The 14107-nt window shown below is 46.8% G+C and overlaps 1 protein-coding gene and 1 long non-coding RNA gene across 10 annotated transcripts in view; one reads left to right on the top strand and one right to left on the bottom strand.

Moving 5' to 3' along the window:
- LOC310900511 overlaps positions 1-3334 on the bottom strand; it is a 30612-nt gene extending 27278 nt beyond the window's left edge. For 5 of the 7 annotated variants that reach the window (XR_014585167.1, XR_014585168.1, XR_014585169.1 and 2 more), the window contains exons 1-2: positions 1125-3334; positions 474-565 (exon numbers count right to left, since the gene is read on the bottom strand). This is a non-coding gene — a long non-coding RNA (uncharacterized lncRNA). The remainder of the gene's footprint in view (positions 1-473; positions 566-1124) is intronic. The other 2 variants (XR_014585172.1, XR_014585173.1) reach the window with 2 other exon arrangements.
- Positions 3335-3777: 443 nt separating this feature from the next.
- Positions 3778-14107, top strand: part of SPTLC2 (serine palmitoyltransferase long chain base subunit 2) — a 74945-nt gene continuing 64615 nt past the window's right edge. For all 3 annotated transcript variants that reach the window (XR_014585096.1, XR_014585097.1, XM_083838285.1), the window contains exon 1: positions 3778-3956. Coding sequence is in view for 1 of the 3 variants with exons in the window: in XM_083838285.1 (XP_083694411.1) it covers positions 3843-3956 (114 nt within the window). In the remaining 2 variants the exon portion in view is untranslated. The remainder of the gene's footprint in view (positions 3957-14107) is intronic.

Below are 14107 nucleotides of genomic sequence, written 5' to 3'. Positions count from 1 at the left end.
CTAAATTTAAACCAACCACCTACATTGTTCAAAAAGAGCTGTACCTGTCTGCCCTTGCCTCCAACCAAAGGAACCAATCTGCCATGGGTATTCAACATTTACTTAAGCTGAGGACAGAAGATGGTTACTCGAACACCAGACCAGCCAACCTTCCAAACGAGCAGCATTTCCTCCTATGAGCTGCTCCAAGGCCTCTCCAGCTTTCCCTGAAGTTTAGCTAAGGGCTGGACAAATTCTCCTGGGACACTGTTAGAGCTTTGTGTTTTCTTCAAGGGCTATTTAATTAGCTAGGAGCTCCTCAAAGAGCTTTCTGCATTTCTGCTACGCCTTCTGTGGTTCAGGCAGGCATTCTGCCATTCAGACACAAGCTAAAATTCAGAGCTCTCCTAGAGTTATTTCCCTGCACCCTGAAGTTTCAGTGCTAAGTTACTGTAACTGTGGGGAGAAAAAAAAAAAAAGGAAACAATACTCACCTCACAGCACTGCATAGGTCTGCCCAAACTGTAGCTTTTTCAATTACACCTTCAACAATCAGTTGGTGCTCACTTGAGCCTGTACCTGGAGACTGAAAATGAAGAAGAGGAGAGGCACCTGGAGATGCAGACTGGTCCCTCTCAGAGCAGCCCACCTGCTATCAACTGCCTCAAATGCAAGGGCTGAATCACTGCTTATTCTGTCTGTGTGGCAACTGTAAAAGTCAAAGATTTAGGCTTATTTCTGACTACAGCCACCTTGAGACGTTCCATCGAGATTCCCTGCACAGCTAGCATTGTTCACATGCCCAGCTTTTTCTCAGTTGTCAACTCTCTCCATTCTCAGAAGAAATTATTCCCCTCGGTCACAAGCTCTGATTATCTCTAATCGCTGTAGAAGGCCCATGTTCTGTCTGTTGCAGAAACCGGCACAGAAAATTTCCCTGCTACCCCTCTCTGTCCCACTGGTCACCCAGCTGCTCCTTCCTGCGTTTGCCTTCTGCTGTCTCCAAAGTTCATGACTCTACTCAGTGATCCCCAAACCTGCAGTTGGTTAGCAACAGTACGCATTGACTCATGTCAGTGATGTAAGCTCTCTGTCGATATGAGCCTGATGTGCAGCAATCCCTGCCTGTCTGACTTGTTACTTACGGCCTGCTCTTCCCTTCGACTCATTTCATTTTTTGATACAATTCCTTGCTTCATTCAGTTGGCTGAGTAAAGCTGTTTGCTCTGCCACCTCAGGGAAATAGTATTGTTGAGACCTAAAAGGAAAATTAGAACTTGAATTTGTTGCTCTGAGTTTCTTTGGACCCTCTGTTGTGTAGCCACGTAGTCGAGAGAGACAAGCGGCAGCCACCTGCGTACACAGGTATCTCATGTGTCCCGCTGAGCCACGTCAGAGCTGCCCAGGTGACACCAGGAGCTCTGTGGGATGTGCTTCATGCTGCTTGTGGCAGCCCCAGGCTGGGACCTGTCTCCACAGGTATCCTGGCCTCTCCTCTCACTACAACCCCAGGGTGAGAGCGACCTTCCTCTGTGCCGGGGGGGCAGGTGTCCCTCAAGCACCTACATGTGGAAGGGGTCTGGGCTCTGAACAGATAACGGGGCAGTGAGATCCAGTGCCGGGCAGGTGAAGCACTTTATCCACTCTAGAAACAGGACATAAGTAGATGAAGCTCCTGCACATACAGGTGGGCAGGGGCATACTGAGAGCCTTGGCCTGCGGGCCATCTGCCCCCCGTAGAGCAAGCTGCTCAGTACAATTCAATCTTATCCAAAAGGACAGGTGCCATGAAGAAAATACCAGCAGCCGACTATGGCATCGGGGAAAAATCCTTCAAAAAGGTTCTGTAGTATGTAGTTCTCCTGTACACTTGTCTCTCATATGCTCACTTATTTTCGTTTTTCATTCACTACCTTCTTTTAATTTCCTCAGAAGCCATTTTGACTCCGCAGAAACTCTCCCCTCCTTGTCCAGAAAAAGCTCAGCAGCAAGAGCGGTCCATGCGCTCCTTCTCCACCAGCACTAGTAACCGCACCTGCACTGAAGCAAGTCCACTTGCACAAGCACCCAAACGCTGAGCACAGGCAATTGCTCCTTTGATCCCCACGTCCTACCCAGCAGCTCCAGTCTTCCCCATGCTCCTGTCTTGTAACACGAGAGGGGACATGGCCCATCCCATCTCAGCCGACAGCTCTGGCTGGCTGCACACCGAAACCAGGTGAAGAAAGAATGTTTCTCAGGCAAGTCCAAACCTGCTTTCGTGGCAGTCAAGATATGGGAGTGGCCGCAGACAGCAAGACAAGGAGTGGGGCCTCACACAGCTCTAACCCTACGTGGTCCCACACCCCGCCTGGACTTGTTACTCCGAGCCTGCATTTGTACCCTCATTACAGAAAGATCTCTTCTCCATAGGCGACTTGGAGATATGAAGCGTATTGGACACGTGCTGCTGCCCACGTGCTGCTGAAACCAGCCATAAGGCTCGCCCAAGTCTTCTAAGGGAAGGAAAAATGACTGGCTCCTTCATGGAAGTTACTTCACTTGTCCTAGTAGCCTTACCTTCATTTTGAATTTGCAGTGAGATTCATGAGAGAGGCCCCAAGATGCGACTATATCATACAGAAATATAACTATCAATAAATGCAAGTTAGAAAGGATGAGAACATTCTCTCGAATTCACCTGGCTGTCATTGTGTTAACCGAGATTTGTTCTAAGCGACATTCTAGGAAGCACCACGGCCCTTCCCCTTCAATTACACCCCAGGAACCAAAGGTCGAACCGCCACCTCTTCAGTGGGTGGGTACATGCCTTGGGCTCGCTTCCTCTTCCTCAGTGTTGGGGGGAAAGAAGGGTAAACATCTCCCCCTCGCCTCTCCCTGCGCTGCACAGAGCCTGTTGGGGCTGTACAAAGGGCAGGGCACACAGATGCTTTGGGGTTTCCTCCCTGCGGTGTGCTCTGCAGGGCGTTGCTAACCCAGACTTTACTAAAAAGGGCATTATTTACCCCAAACTAAACGTGGCATTTAGGATACCCAGCGCTGGCCTCCCCAGCCACACGGGCGCCGTCTCCAAGCTCCCGGGGGTGACGATGGAGCAGGGCCGGCCCTCAACCCCAGTGCCAACCCCGCTGCCTGCAGCCGTGCCCTCAGCTCGGCCGCGGGGGCCGTTAACGGCCGACAGCCGGGCCTCAACGGGCCCGGACCCTGGGCCTGGGCCTCGGCCCGAACCCTGAGGGCCCACAGCGGCCCCGGCCCCTTGACGGCAGGCAGCAGCCGACCGGCCTGATGGACCCCCGGACTGACTGACAGACACGCGGACCGACAAACGCCCACCCGGCCCGGCCCCGCGGCCGTTGTGGCACCTCACGCGCCGCCACCGCCCAACGCCCAGCCCCGCCCCGCCCTGCCGCCCGCCCATTGGCTGCCGCCCCGCTCCTCCCTCCTCTCATTGGACGGAGCCCTCCGCCCGCCCCCGCCCCCTTCCCTCCGCCGCCGTGCCGCGATTGGCTAGCTCGTCCCCTTCCCTCCGTTCCCGGTTCCGTCTCCGCCAGCTGATTGGGCAGCGCTCTCCCTTCGGCTCCGCCTCCCCTCCGAGGCGGGGCGAGCCCCTTCCCCCCTCCCCACCCGAAGGGCTCGCGGCTCCTCATTGGCCCGCACCCCGCCGGCCCCGCCCCCCGGCGGCGAGCCCCGCCTCCCTCTCCCCACGCTCTCCCCCGCCTCCCGGCGAGGCCCCGCCCCTCACGTGACGCCCCCGCCGCCGATTGGCCGAGGCGGCGGGCGCTCGCGCTTCCGGTGCGGCGCGGCGCGGCGGGGCCGGCCGGGGCGCGGCGGCTGCGGGAGCTCCGCGGGAGGCGGCGGCGGGCATGGAGCGGCCCGGGCGGGCGGCAGCGGGCGGCGCCCAGCCCCGCGCTAACGGCTGCGGCGCGGCGCACGGGGCGCTCCGCAACGGCTTCGTGCGAGGCCTGCCCGGCACGCAGGTGGGTGCGGCGCCGGAGGAGGTGACCGGGTTTGGGAGGCACCGGGGGGGAGGGAGCGGGTGGGGGAAGGCGGCCCCGGCACGGCGAGGGAGCCCCGCTGCGGGCTTCCGTGGTACGGGGGGGGCGTCCTGGGAGGGCGCGGGGCGTCCGCGGCGCTGTCACACAGCGCTGGGAGCGGGGGCTGCCGAGGGGGCAGTCATCAGGTAGCTCAGGGGCAGCTCGCGCGTGTGGGCGCCGTTCCTAACTGGTAAAAAAACAAAAGAAAAGAAAAGAAAAGTAAGGATAGAGGGGAAAATGATGCTTGTGCAAGAACGCCTGTGACTGGGCTCCTGAGAGAGGCGAGAAGAGATGGGCGATAGAGATAACGCGAGCGTGTTGGTGGGAAGAGGAAGGGAAGGAAAGGCGCTGGTACAAGGAAGTGTTGCAAACGCGGGTGGCTTATCCCGAAAAGCCTGGAGCCTGTGAGAGTGTAGCTGAGATACGGGACGGTACCTTACTGTGGCCGCCTGGGGGGCTTCGTGGGGCAGGGAGGCTTTGTCTGTTTTAATCAATGTGAAAAAATGTGCTTAACCCTACCTAGGACATCTCTGCTGTAAGCTACTTGAGTAAGTCTTACTAGATTTTTTTTCTCCCTATATAAAAGTTTAGGTGCCAGTGAATTATTCTTACGCCACAGATTTCAGGTTGTCCTCACAGTTCCCACTGTGGTGAGAGACTCCACCAGCTCTTTACCGCTATTCTGGCGTGAGCAGAAGAGGGTGAAAATGCTCACCTTAACGTAGGCTGCATTACTTTGTCCCCTGCTGGGGTCTGAAGTGCTGCTCGTTTCCCTTGGTAAGAGGAGAGGGGGACCTGCTGCCTGCCGAAACTGTGCGGGAGCTGACTTTGGCTGCCTTGGAGACTAATGAAATACCAGCAGCGGCTGGGAGAGGAACAATTTGAAGTTAGGGTTTCAGCATATAGAAACCCTTCTGTTGAAGTACTGAGCTAAACAACAGCTCTTTCTCCTCCTTTCCTGGGAAGCCCTGCGTTCCGATGACTTTGATTCTGCAAACAGTTCATCTCTGTAGCGATTCACATGCAGTGAGCGCAACAACCTCACTGTAGGCACCTTTGTTAGAGCAGGTCGAAGAACCACCTAGCAGTTAAAAATTGTGGGACGCTGGAAAAAAAGTGAGTAACTTGTTTCTGACTCTGTATACAGTTAAGGAAGTGCATGATTAGGAAAAGTAGTAACTTATGAGTGGGTTCAAAACTGTTGTAGTGCCATGTAACACCTACCACACCGTGTGAGATGGGGGCCTGACATCCCAAAGGGCATTGTCCTGACAGGAGGAAATGAACTCAGCCAAGAGAAGGAAAGTCAAGCAGAAGAACAATGAAGTTACCACTCCAAGCTGCGCGTGATTCTGCTTCTTCTGTCCTTTGGTCTGTTGAGAAATGCTATTTGGGATCTATCGAGGCACTTGTGGGAATAATAGAGTGAAGGCAAAATTGCTGTTTCTTCCTGCAATACAATTTGAGACTGGAATGTGTTTCTCCAATGCAATGTTTTGCTCTAAAGCAAACAGATAATATTTTTTTAAGACTTCGTTGAATAAATAAGTTCCTGTTGGAATAGGGAGATTGGGGCGTATTGAACAGGACAAGGTGCCCTTATTTTCCATGATAACTTACAGCAATCTGCCTGTTACTGTGAACAGAATTTCAGTAATGTTTTTTTAGGCTTCTTAATTGAGCTTCTCTTGTTAGAATGGCTTCTATTATACTTGTAGAACTTGGAGAAGAAATAATCTTAAACTGAACAAATAGTTGGAACAGAGGGTTTAGTTCTCAAGTTCTTATTTTCTGTTGTGCACACTATCTCCAAGTCAGTCACATAGGAGCTGGAGTAATTCAAACAACTTGTAAATTCCTTGATGATTCTGGAAGGTCTTCGAGCGCTCTGCTGGAGCGGTCTCCAGATAGCTTATTGTACGCGTCCTTTAGTAAACAGAGTTCCATACTACTTCCTCAGGAAGGGAAGGAATAGTTTGGTTTAAAGAGAGGAGGAGGACGGAGTTGCTTTCCTTTAAAGCTGTTACACATCCTGAATTTTCACAGCTATTAAAAACAGCAGCATGGATTTTTTTCCTGAAAATGTTGTTGTGTACATGCTGAAAATAGCTTTCGCTGTCCTGTGATCTGTGTGTGTGCTTTTTAAGAGAACAGGCTGATTACTTGTAGGCTCATCTCCTGAGATGATTCAGGGGGCAGTGGGATGCTGGCTTTGTCCTGGTTTTATAGACACTTTTGGCCGGTGTCAGACTGAGCGTGACTTCTTTGGGAGAACGTGCTTATGAAGCTGCGTGCAACAAACACGGGAAGTTTTTCTCATTACAGGGAGTTAATGACAGCAGCGATGTGAATAAACCTTACTTAAGATGAAGGCTATGATAAGATAACGATTTTGATTAACTGCCCTGTGCACTAATATAGAAGGGAATTGGAGTACAGAATTCTGTTTTTTTTCCAAGTGTCTGTGCAAGTATAAATTGCAAGTACTTAGACAGGAAAAAAAAAAAGCCTTGTATCTTAACTAAATCTCAGACTTATTCACAAGGAAGTGAAACCGCATTGAGTACTGTGTCCGGTTTTAAGCTCCCTAGAAAGGCAGTGACATATCTGTATGAACCTCTGAACCCGTTGGGGGACTGGCAAGAAGCTGAGGAGGCTGGAGCACATGAGTAGAGGCTGAGAGGCAGGTTTTGCTCGGCCTCAAGGTTCCCTGTTGCCCATTTAGGCCTATTTAGGTTATCGAGAAGATGGTGCTAGACTTCCTTGGAATTGTGTGGCAATGGGATGAGAACCAACGGATGTCTTTTGGAAGAATGGGAAACTTTTACTAGATAGGAGAACAAATATTATTTCCATGAAAGCAGGAAAATAGGAGGAGGAGTTTAGCAGAGAGGTGGTGGACTGTCCATCCTTGGAGGAGTTCAAGTCTAGGTTGGACGTGGCCCTCAACAACCTGCTTGGACCTGGGGTTTGGACGAGGTGGCCCCTGGAGGCCCTTTCCAACCTGGGCTGTTCCGCGACAGCACAGATAGATGGATTGCAGGAGAGTATGCTGAAGTTTAGACATAGTATTTAACCCTTGAACCCCTGTAAAAATGTATCCCTTAGGGATTTTAGCCTAAGGCTAAAGGCTAAGCCTAAGGCTTGCGTCAGGCCCGAAGAAAGAAATTACTACTTTCTGCCTCCTGGTTGGCTTTTTGATTGACTGCGAGTAGTGCTTCAGTAACAGAAAACTGAATTGAGTGGAAAATTGGCTGACCTAGAAAAAACTGGGATCTCCTTCAGATGGGTTTAATTGATAAAACTGTGTTTCTGAAAAGCCTATCTGTACATCAGGATACTTCTCTAATACCAAATTTAATTATGAAAGGCTGAGCCTTTGTGAAAGGAATAGCTGCACAATATTTAGCTGGCTAAATGAAAATTAGAAGCCATCATATTAAATTAGTAGATGTAGTGTCATTGTCAAATGTGTTTGAAAATTTGTGTGTCTGTCCTAGTATAGGAACCAACACTTGTGGTAGCTGCTGGTGTGGCTGGTTTCTCCTACATTTGAGTGTGTGTTACTGGAAAACCAGTTTGGATAAAATATGAAGATCGTTCAATTATGTTGGGACTGTCATTTCAAATTAGGCTAGTGATAAGTCTTAAATGCTAAAATAAATTGTAAACATATGCAAGTTCCCTTTTTGTTAGTGTACCTACTTCAGTGATGTCATCATGTACTACATTGTATTTTCCTAATTGTACAGCAAAAGCTATTTATGTGTTCCTAAATGTCATGCTTTCCAATTGCTGACCAAAAAACCAAAGCTTTATCTTACTTATCTACTGACTTCTCTCTAGTAGGAGCATAAAACATTGAAGGCCTTGTTGAAGCTGGGGACGTAACTACTGACCTTCATTAAGAAATCACTTCTAGGAAAAACAAAACAAAAAACTATGTTTAGTTGAAAAGTGCAACCTTGAAGTCGTCTTATAGTTGAAGAAGCAGGAGTTTAAAACCCACCGCTTCCTGAACTTCTCATGTTTGGAGAAAGGAAAAAAAGAAAAAAGAAACGAAAACCCTACCACCAACAAAAAAACGAGAGTATGTTTTAATGAACTTTAAGAACGGTTTCAGAGGTACCTGAGAGCCTATGACTTGGTCTGTTAGTGAACCACTGGACTTCTGTCTTTGAAAATTTTCATTGTAAACTGCACTCATATATATATATATATATATATATACACACACACACACATACACATTCAGTCATTATCAACATGCTGTACAATGCTGTACACCTCAAATCAATTGAACATACCAGCTAAGGTAACGCTTTAGATTTAAGGTAATTAAGGTACCCGTATCATTTGCTCAGTTATGAAGATTGTTCCTGTTTGTGTGGATGTGGCAAGTACATCTTAGTTATCAAAGGAGTGAGGAATTCATTGGGAATCAATACTTGCAAGCCAAAATACTTGATAATACCTACCAACAAGAACAAATATTTAATTAGGAATAGGTTAGAGTGATAAAGTCTGTTCTGTAAAACAAGTTTCCCTCCTGGGACTTTTTTTGAAGGGTTAAAATGTGTTGCAGAGCAGTGCCTTCTAATTTTGGTAGCGAACACATTTTAGTGTTTTTGCCCATGCAGCAGTTTGAGGTCTGAAATCGAAGAACAAAGCAGCACAAGAAAAGGGACTGGAGGTGACAGGAAGAAGGTACCACGGAATACAGTAATACCTTAGATGTAGCCGCCTATGGGGAGCGATCGCTTAATGCTGTAGTTTCTTTAGTGATTGATTCTCGTAATTCTTTATAATAAACGTGACTGCTTTTGGCAGCAGAGATGTGTCCTAGAGGAGAGGTGCGTTCAGTGTCTTTCCGTGTGTTCCCTGTAGTTGGCAGGAATCTTTGACAAAAAAGCAATCAACACTTGGAAGCAGTATTCCAGATCATGCATCTAAAAACAGAAGCTGTAAGCCTGCTAGTAAAATTCCTGCAGTATGTGTTGTGTGTGTTAATGAGAAGCTACTAAATTTTAATTAGAGTTGTGCTAAGTTGTGTTCCAGCATAAATACACCTTCGAAGGTATTTACATCAAGTCTGCCAGGTTCATCAGACTGTTTTTCCTTGCAGCAAGAAATAGAAGAGTCTCCTTAACACAGCACATTGTGGTTTGCCCAGGTTAGCAGCATAACCATCGCTCTTCCTGCGTGTTGTGCTGGTGACATCTGCTCTCCCTGAAGTACGTGCCTGCTCTACAAGATATTTAGCTTGGCAGATGCTTTTAATAAGCAACTTCATGTAAAAGATTCCTTGATTAAATCCTGTTTCTGTTGTCTGCGGTAGTGTCCACACATGTTGCCGTGTTTACGCAAGGCTTTTGTCTTCTGACAAAGCTGCTGCAATGCTCCTGGAGGTTCAGCACGGTGACCTGCCCTCGGTCTGAGTGCTTGCCTTCTGGGCGCTCCCGTGCATCTGCCCACTGGTACTGTGCGGGCTTTGTTTAGAGTTAGCTCTCAGCCGAGCTGGCTGCTGACGCAGGTATAACAAATACACTGAAACCCCTTTTTCCTATCGGCTTTCAGAAAGGCGTTTTTAATGAGCAGAAAGTCAGGCTCAGAATAACGCCAGCTTTGTGTGGGACCTGTCGTGGCTGCTGGCAGTGGGAGTATAATGCTGAAGTCTGTATCTGTTCGCTGGATTCCTTATACCCACTTCGTAAATCCATGACACGTGGTATGGTGCTCCTTCTCTGAAGATCTAACCAAATCTGGGTGAGGGAAACTAGTGCAAGGCGCAAGTAAAAACAAGTTTTCTGTTAACTGCTTTTTATTGTTTGTGTTTTTCTCATAACCCCGATAACTGTTAGAGCTGTCCGCACATCTAGTAAGATAGCGGAGGTTGTAATTGGTTAATCCTGTGATTAGCTACATATCTAGTTGTGAATTTATGCTTGGTGGGGTGGCTAAATGGGAACCGTTTTGTGTAGGTGACACCATTCTGTCCCTGATGTCAGATGGCCTGTAATCATGCTAAGGTAACTGTAAGAGATAGTGCAGTAAGATTATTACACGTGATATTTTCATACTTGTCATAAAAGGATTTGAATAACTTGAGATAGGCAGAAAATCCTTTTCTGTCTGTGTGGAGCTGTAATCTGATTCCCAGCTTGATCCCCAGGCTGAAGGTACTGCAAGATCTGATGCTGTCTGGAGGCTGTTTAACGTACAGCTTTGTGCAGTAGTTGGGCAAGAACATGAGTTTAGGTGTACTTGTGCCGCGTGTGCACAGCCACGATCCCACCCTTCGTACCAGAGATACTGTCCCGCTACTTGTAGGGATTCTCATTTGTAGGATGAACCAGATCTGAAGTGAGTTTTGTAGTGCCTTGTGAGTTGGAACTGTTTGTCAGCAGGCTGGGGAGATGATTATTATTAGGTGCACTGATGTGTTCAGCTTGGACCACAAACGCAATCCTTTCTGGCTGTAGCTATATGATGCTGCTCCTCAGTAATTGTTGGCAATAATATTGTTTCCTGGGGTTTGTTTTCCCCCAAAGCTTGGAGCAGCACAGGCATTACCTGCAGCTGATTTGGGATGCCCTTTCTTTGCTGCCTTCTGTGACCAGCTGCCTGGTGCTCTGTTTTTTCTCTTGCAGCTGAGTTACTTAATGGGATGGTGCTCTTTGGTGTACGTATATTCTGGGCAGTGTTACCCCAGGAAACATACATTTCTGTGAGCATACACCTGCTTTTTTGAACCACACGCTTAAATGAACACTGACTTTGTCATCTCCACTTAAATGTGCAGTAAATTCTTGCTCAAAGGTCATAGTTTGCTTTGCTATGATAAGGTTTATTTGCTGAAGCCATAAAAGTCTTAATCTCGCAACTCTTTTCTTTTCTGAAACTAAGCTGTACCCGTCTTTTTTCTTGGTCTCTGAAACTGAATGTGCTTCACCTTTGCAGCAGACTTGGAGCTCGTAGCATGTAAGCTTTTGAAGGCTAACATGGACTTCTAAAGCGTTCTTGAACAAATAGGCTTGTACCTAAAACGTGGCTATGAACATCTCTTCTACAGGCAGTTCCACAGTGTTGTATGTACAGTCATTGTATGCTTCATGAAGAGTCCACATAATTGTATTCAGAGTATTTATTTAACATTTAATTCAGATATGATAGTACAGATGTTTCCCAGCTTATCTTGTAGCTGATACAAGAGTATAAGGACGTACAAGCACACTGGTGGAAGAATACCAGGAGGTGAAATAGATTTGAGTATGTGTTGAATCAACAGAGATATTCCCAAAAGGGTCTTTCTCAGTGAAATGTTACTTATGGCAATGTAGAACTTGTTTAGTTTTAGCATTTTCCACAAGCAGAGGCACTTCTAAAGAACTGGAAAAAATAATATTTACGTACTTTTTTCTGATTAAAACAGCATTTTATATACGTTATTTTTATGGCTGCCAATTTTTGGTAGTAATTAACCTCAGATGCATACCCTTAGGTTATAACCTTTCATCTCTTCCAGGTGATCTTCCACTTACCTGTGAAAGACATTAAAAGCCTTGATGCGATCTCTATTAGATGCTAAGTAATTTGAGAAGTAGTCCCTAGCATTTGTCTGTCTGCGCATCCAGAAATCAGCTCCTCGTAGACAGCCACAGGTAGTAGACATGTCATATGTCTCCTCCGAGTAGCTGCTGTTCGCAGCCTAGTCTGGCAGTGCGAGGAATCAAAATTCGTCTGTAATTCGTCAAGCTGTGAGACTGTAGTAACTCGGAGCTTTGCTGCATGATCTTTCTCAGGTCTGGATGTGGTAAAATTCTACAGCTTCATGAATTGGAGCTGCAGCGATACAGTTGAGGGATCTTGAGAGTAATAGTGAAGAGAAAGCTTTCATCAGTTTTCCTTTGCAGTGTTGTGTCACCAAGTCTGTTGGTTGTCATGCTGCTTCTGCCCTTCCTGCTCCCTTAACAGCTGTTGATTCTTGTATGCCGAGGGCTGTTGCATGAGTTTGTGGCCTGAAGGTTGCTTGGGTCTAATAAATAGCCCTCTGCAAATCACTGTATATCCAGCCTGGATCAGTTCAGTGCTGGAGGGATGCTACGCTGAAAATCAGATTAGCCTTAGTTGTGCAAGGCAGAGAGCAATGCAGATGGCTCAAGGTGGAAGCGAGTGGGACAGGGGAGATCCTTTGGTTGGCACTGTTCCCGAGGAAGGCATATTATGAAGCTGTGGCCTTGATTAAAGACCTTTAAACTGGCTTCATCTTAGCTGAAATGTGGTAAGCCTGGTGGTTCCTACACCTGTTCGAAAGCTTTGAGCTTAAGCCACCACTGTAGGCAGTATGGTTTTAAAGATACTTCAGTATTAAACCCTGCCTCAAAGCACATCAGTTATTTTTAGTTTAGCTATTTACATCTGGCACAAGTGCTGCTGCTGAAAGATGCTCCCGTGGTGTCTTTGCTGTATTGTTTCCATGCATGCCCCAATTCCAAACGTGCACAGCCCCAGTGACTGAACTGAGACTGAAACTTGATTTTGCTCTGCTGCTATCTCGGTGTTGGCAAAGGGTAAGAGGCAGAAATGACTACTGGGGAAAGATGGCATTGAAGTTTGTTGCTCAATTCTTGACTGCATAGCTATAGCATAATTGTATCTTAAGAGCAGACCCTGGTTTCTGGAAAACTATGTTCAAGATAGTAATACCAGGCTTGAAATGCAGACTTGCTTCAGCATCTGGGATGAACAGTTGCTGGTTTTCAAATAATGCGGTGTGTGGTTAGGCAAACAAGTGTGTGCGCTTTCATTGATTCCTAGCTGTTATAGAGGCTAGTACAACTCTGGCTTCCTTTCCCATGTGATAATAGTATGGATGCAGTGGGAGAGTAACTTAGGTTGTTCTGCTGACCCCCACCCCTCACTCTTTGCTGTTGTCCTTTCCTGATGTATTTAAGATTATCCTCTTCCATAGGTGTTGATGTTTCTTTGGCTAGAATATTTAAAAAATACATTTCTTCTTACATTTGCCTATAAACTGCATTTTGAGTACAGTCCAGAGAAATTCAAATGGCGTCCTATGCAAATCCTTGTCCCAGCCCTCTTCTCAGCATGCTGTTAATATAGGCATTTATTGAAGCTGATCTTGGCTCCCAGCTATTCCTATCCGCATCTGGCAACACCCTTCATAAAGTATTTGGACACCGTAAAGTTACAGAATTATATGCCCATAAGTAGTCTTAATCTGCCTAGATTCCTAGGCTTAGGGAAATGGCTATGACTTCTGCCAGGTAGTACTGGCAAAAATAAATAAATCTGTTTTGCAAGGAGTAAGACTTCCCGGCTTTGCTGGAAGTAGGGGATTTATGTCTTGGACTGTGTTGTTTCACACACAGCTGTTCTATGATAGGATGGCTGTTCTGTAACTTTGAAATACACATAGCAATGTGCATCTAGGGCAAGGTTTCTTGGTTTTGATCCACTTATTAGATCTGTTTTTTTAATTTGTTTCTTTGAATGAGTAGTCTAGTTAACACTGTGACGTTTTTTCCCACCCCAGCGTTATGTTGAGTGAGCCTTGTAGCTGCGGAGATTTTCTGAAGATACATTGCAGTGATCATACTTGAGATGCCCACGTACTATACAACAGGTCAAGTTCTTATTTTCAGGAGGTAGTATTGAAGTAACAAGATGACTTGTGGTCATACACACTTGTAGCGTGTACTTTGCACAGAAAGCCTTTCTTTGTTCTGGGTGCTGACATATATGCAATGTGGAGCCTGTACACAATGACATTTTGTCTGACATGTCCACCACATGGATGAGGGCAGCATTTACGTCAGCATCTTTAGGCTAAGGCTATGGAGACACACAGATGATACTTGTTTTCTTGCAGTAATGTAGGTTTCTCAAGTAGAGTCTCCTTTGTTACAGTCCAGTTAGTTTTTCAGTTTTCATAATCCTGAGAATGCATTGTTTAGCTTAATAAAACTATTCGTTACTATTTCTGGATTTTTTGTTTGTGTTTTCTCTGCAGTAGGTCTGGGAAGTCTCACTGCTCTGTGACTTTGGTTATATCAAAACTTGGTGGACGAGGA

Source organism: Anser anser (genome assembly GCF_964211835.1).
Source record: "Anser anser genome assembly, chromosome: 5".
Classification (NCBI taxonomy): domain Eukaryota; kingdom Metazoa; phylum Chordata; class Aves; order Anseriformes; family Anatidae; genus Anser; species Anser anser.
This window is presented reverse-complemented; position numbering and strand designations above follow the sequence as displayed.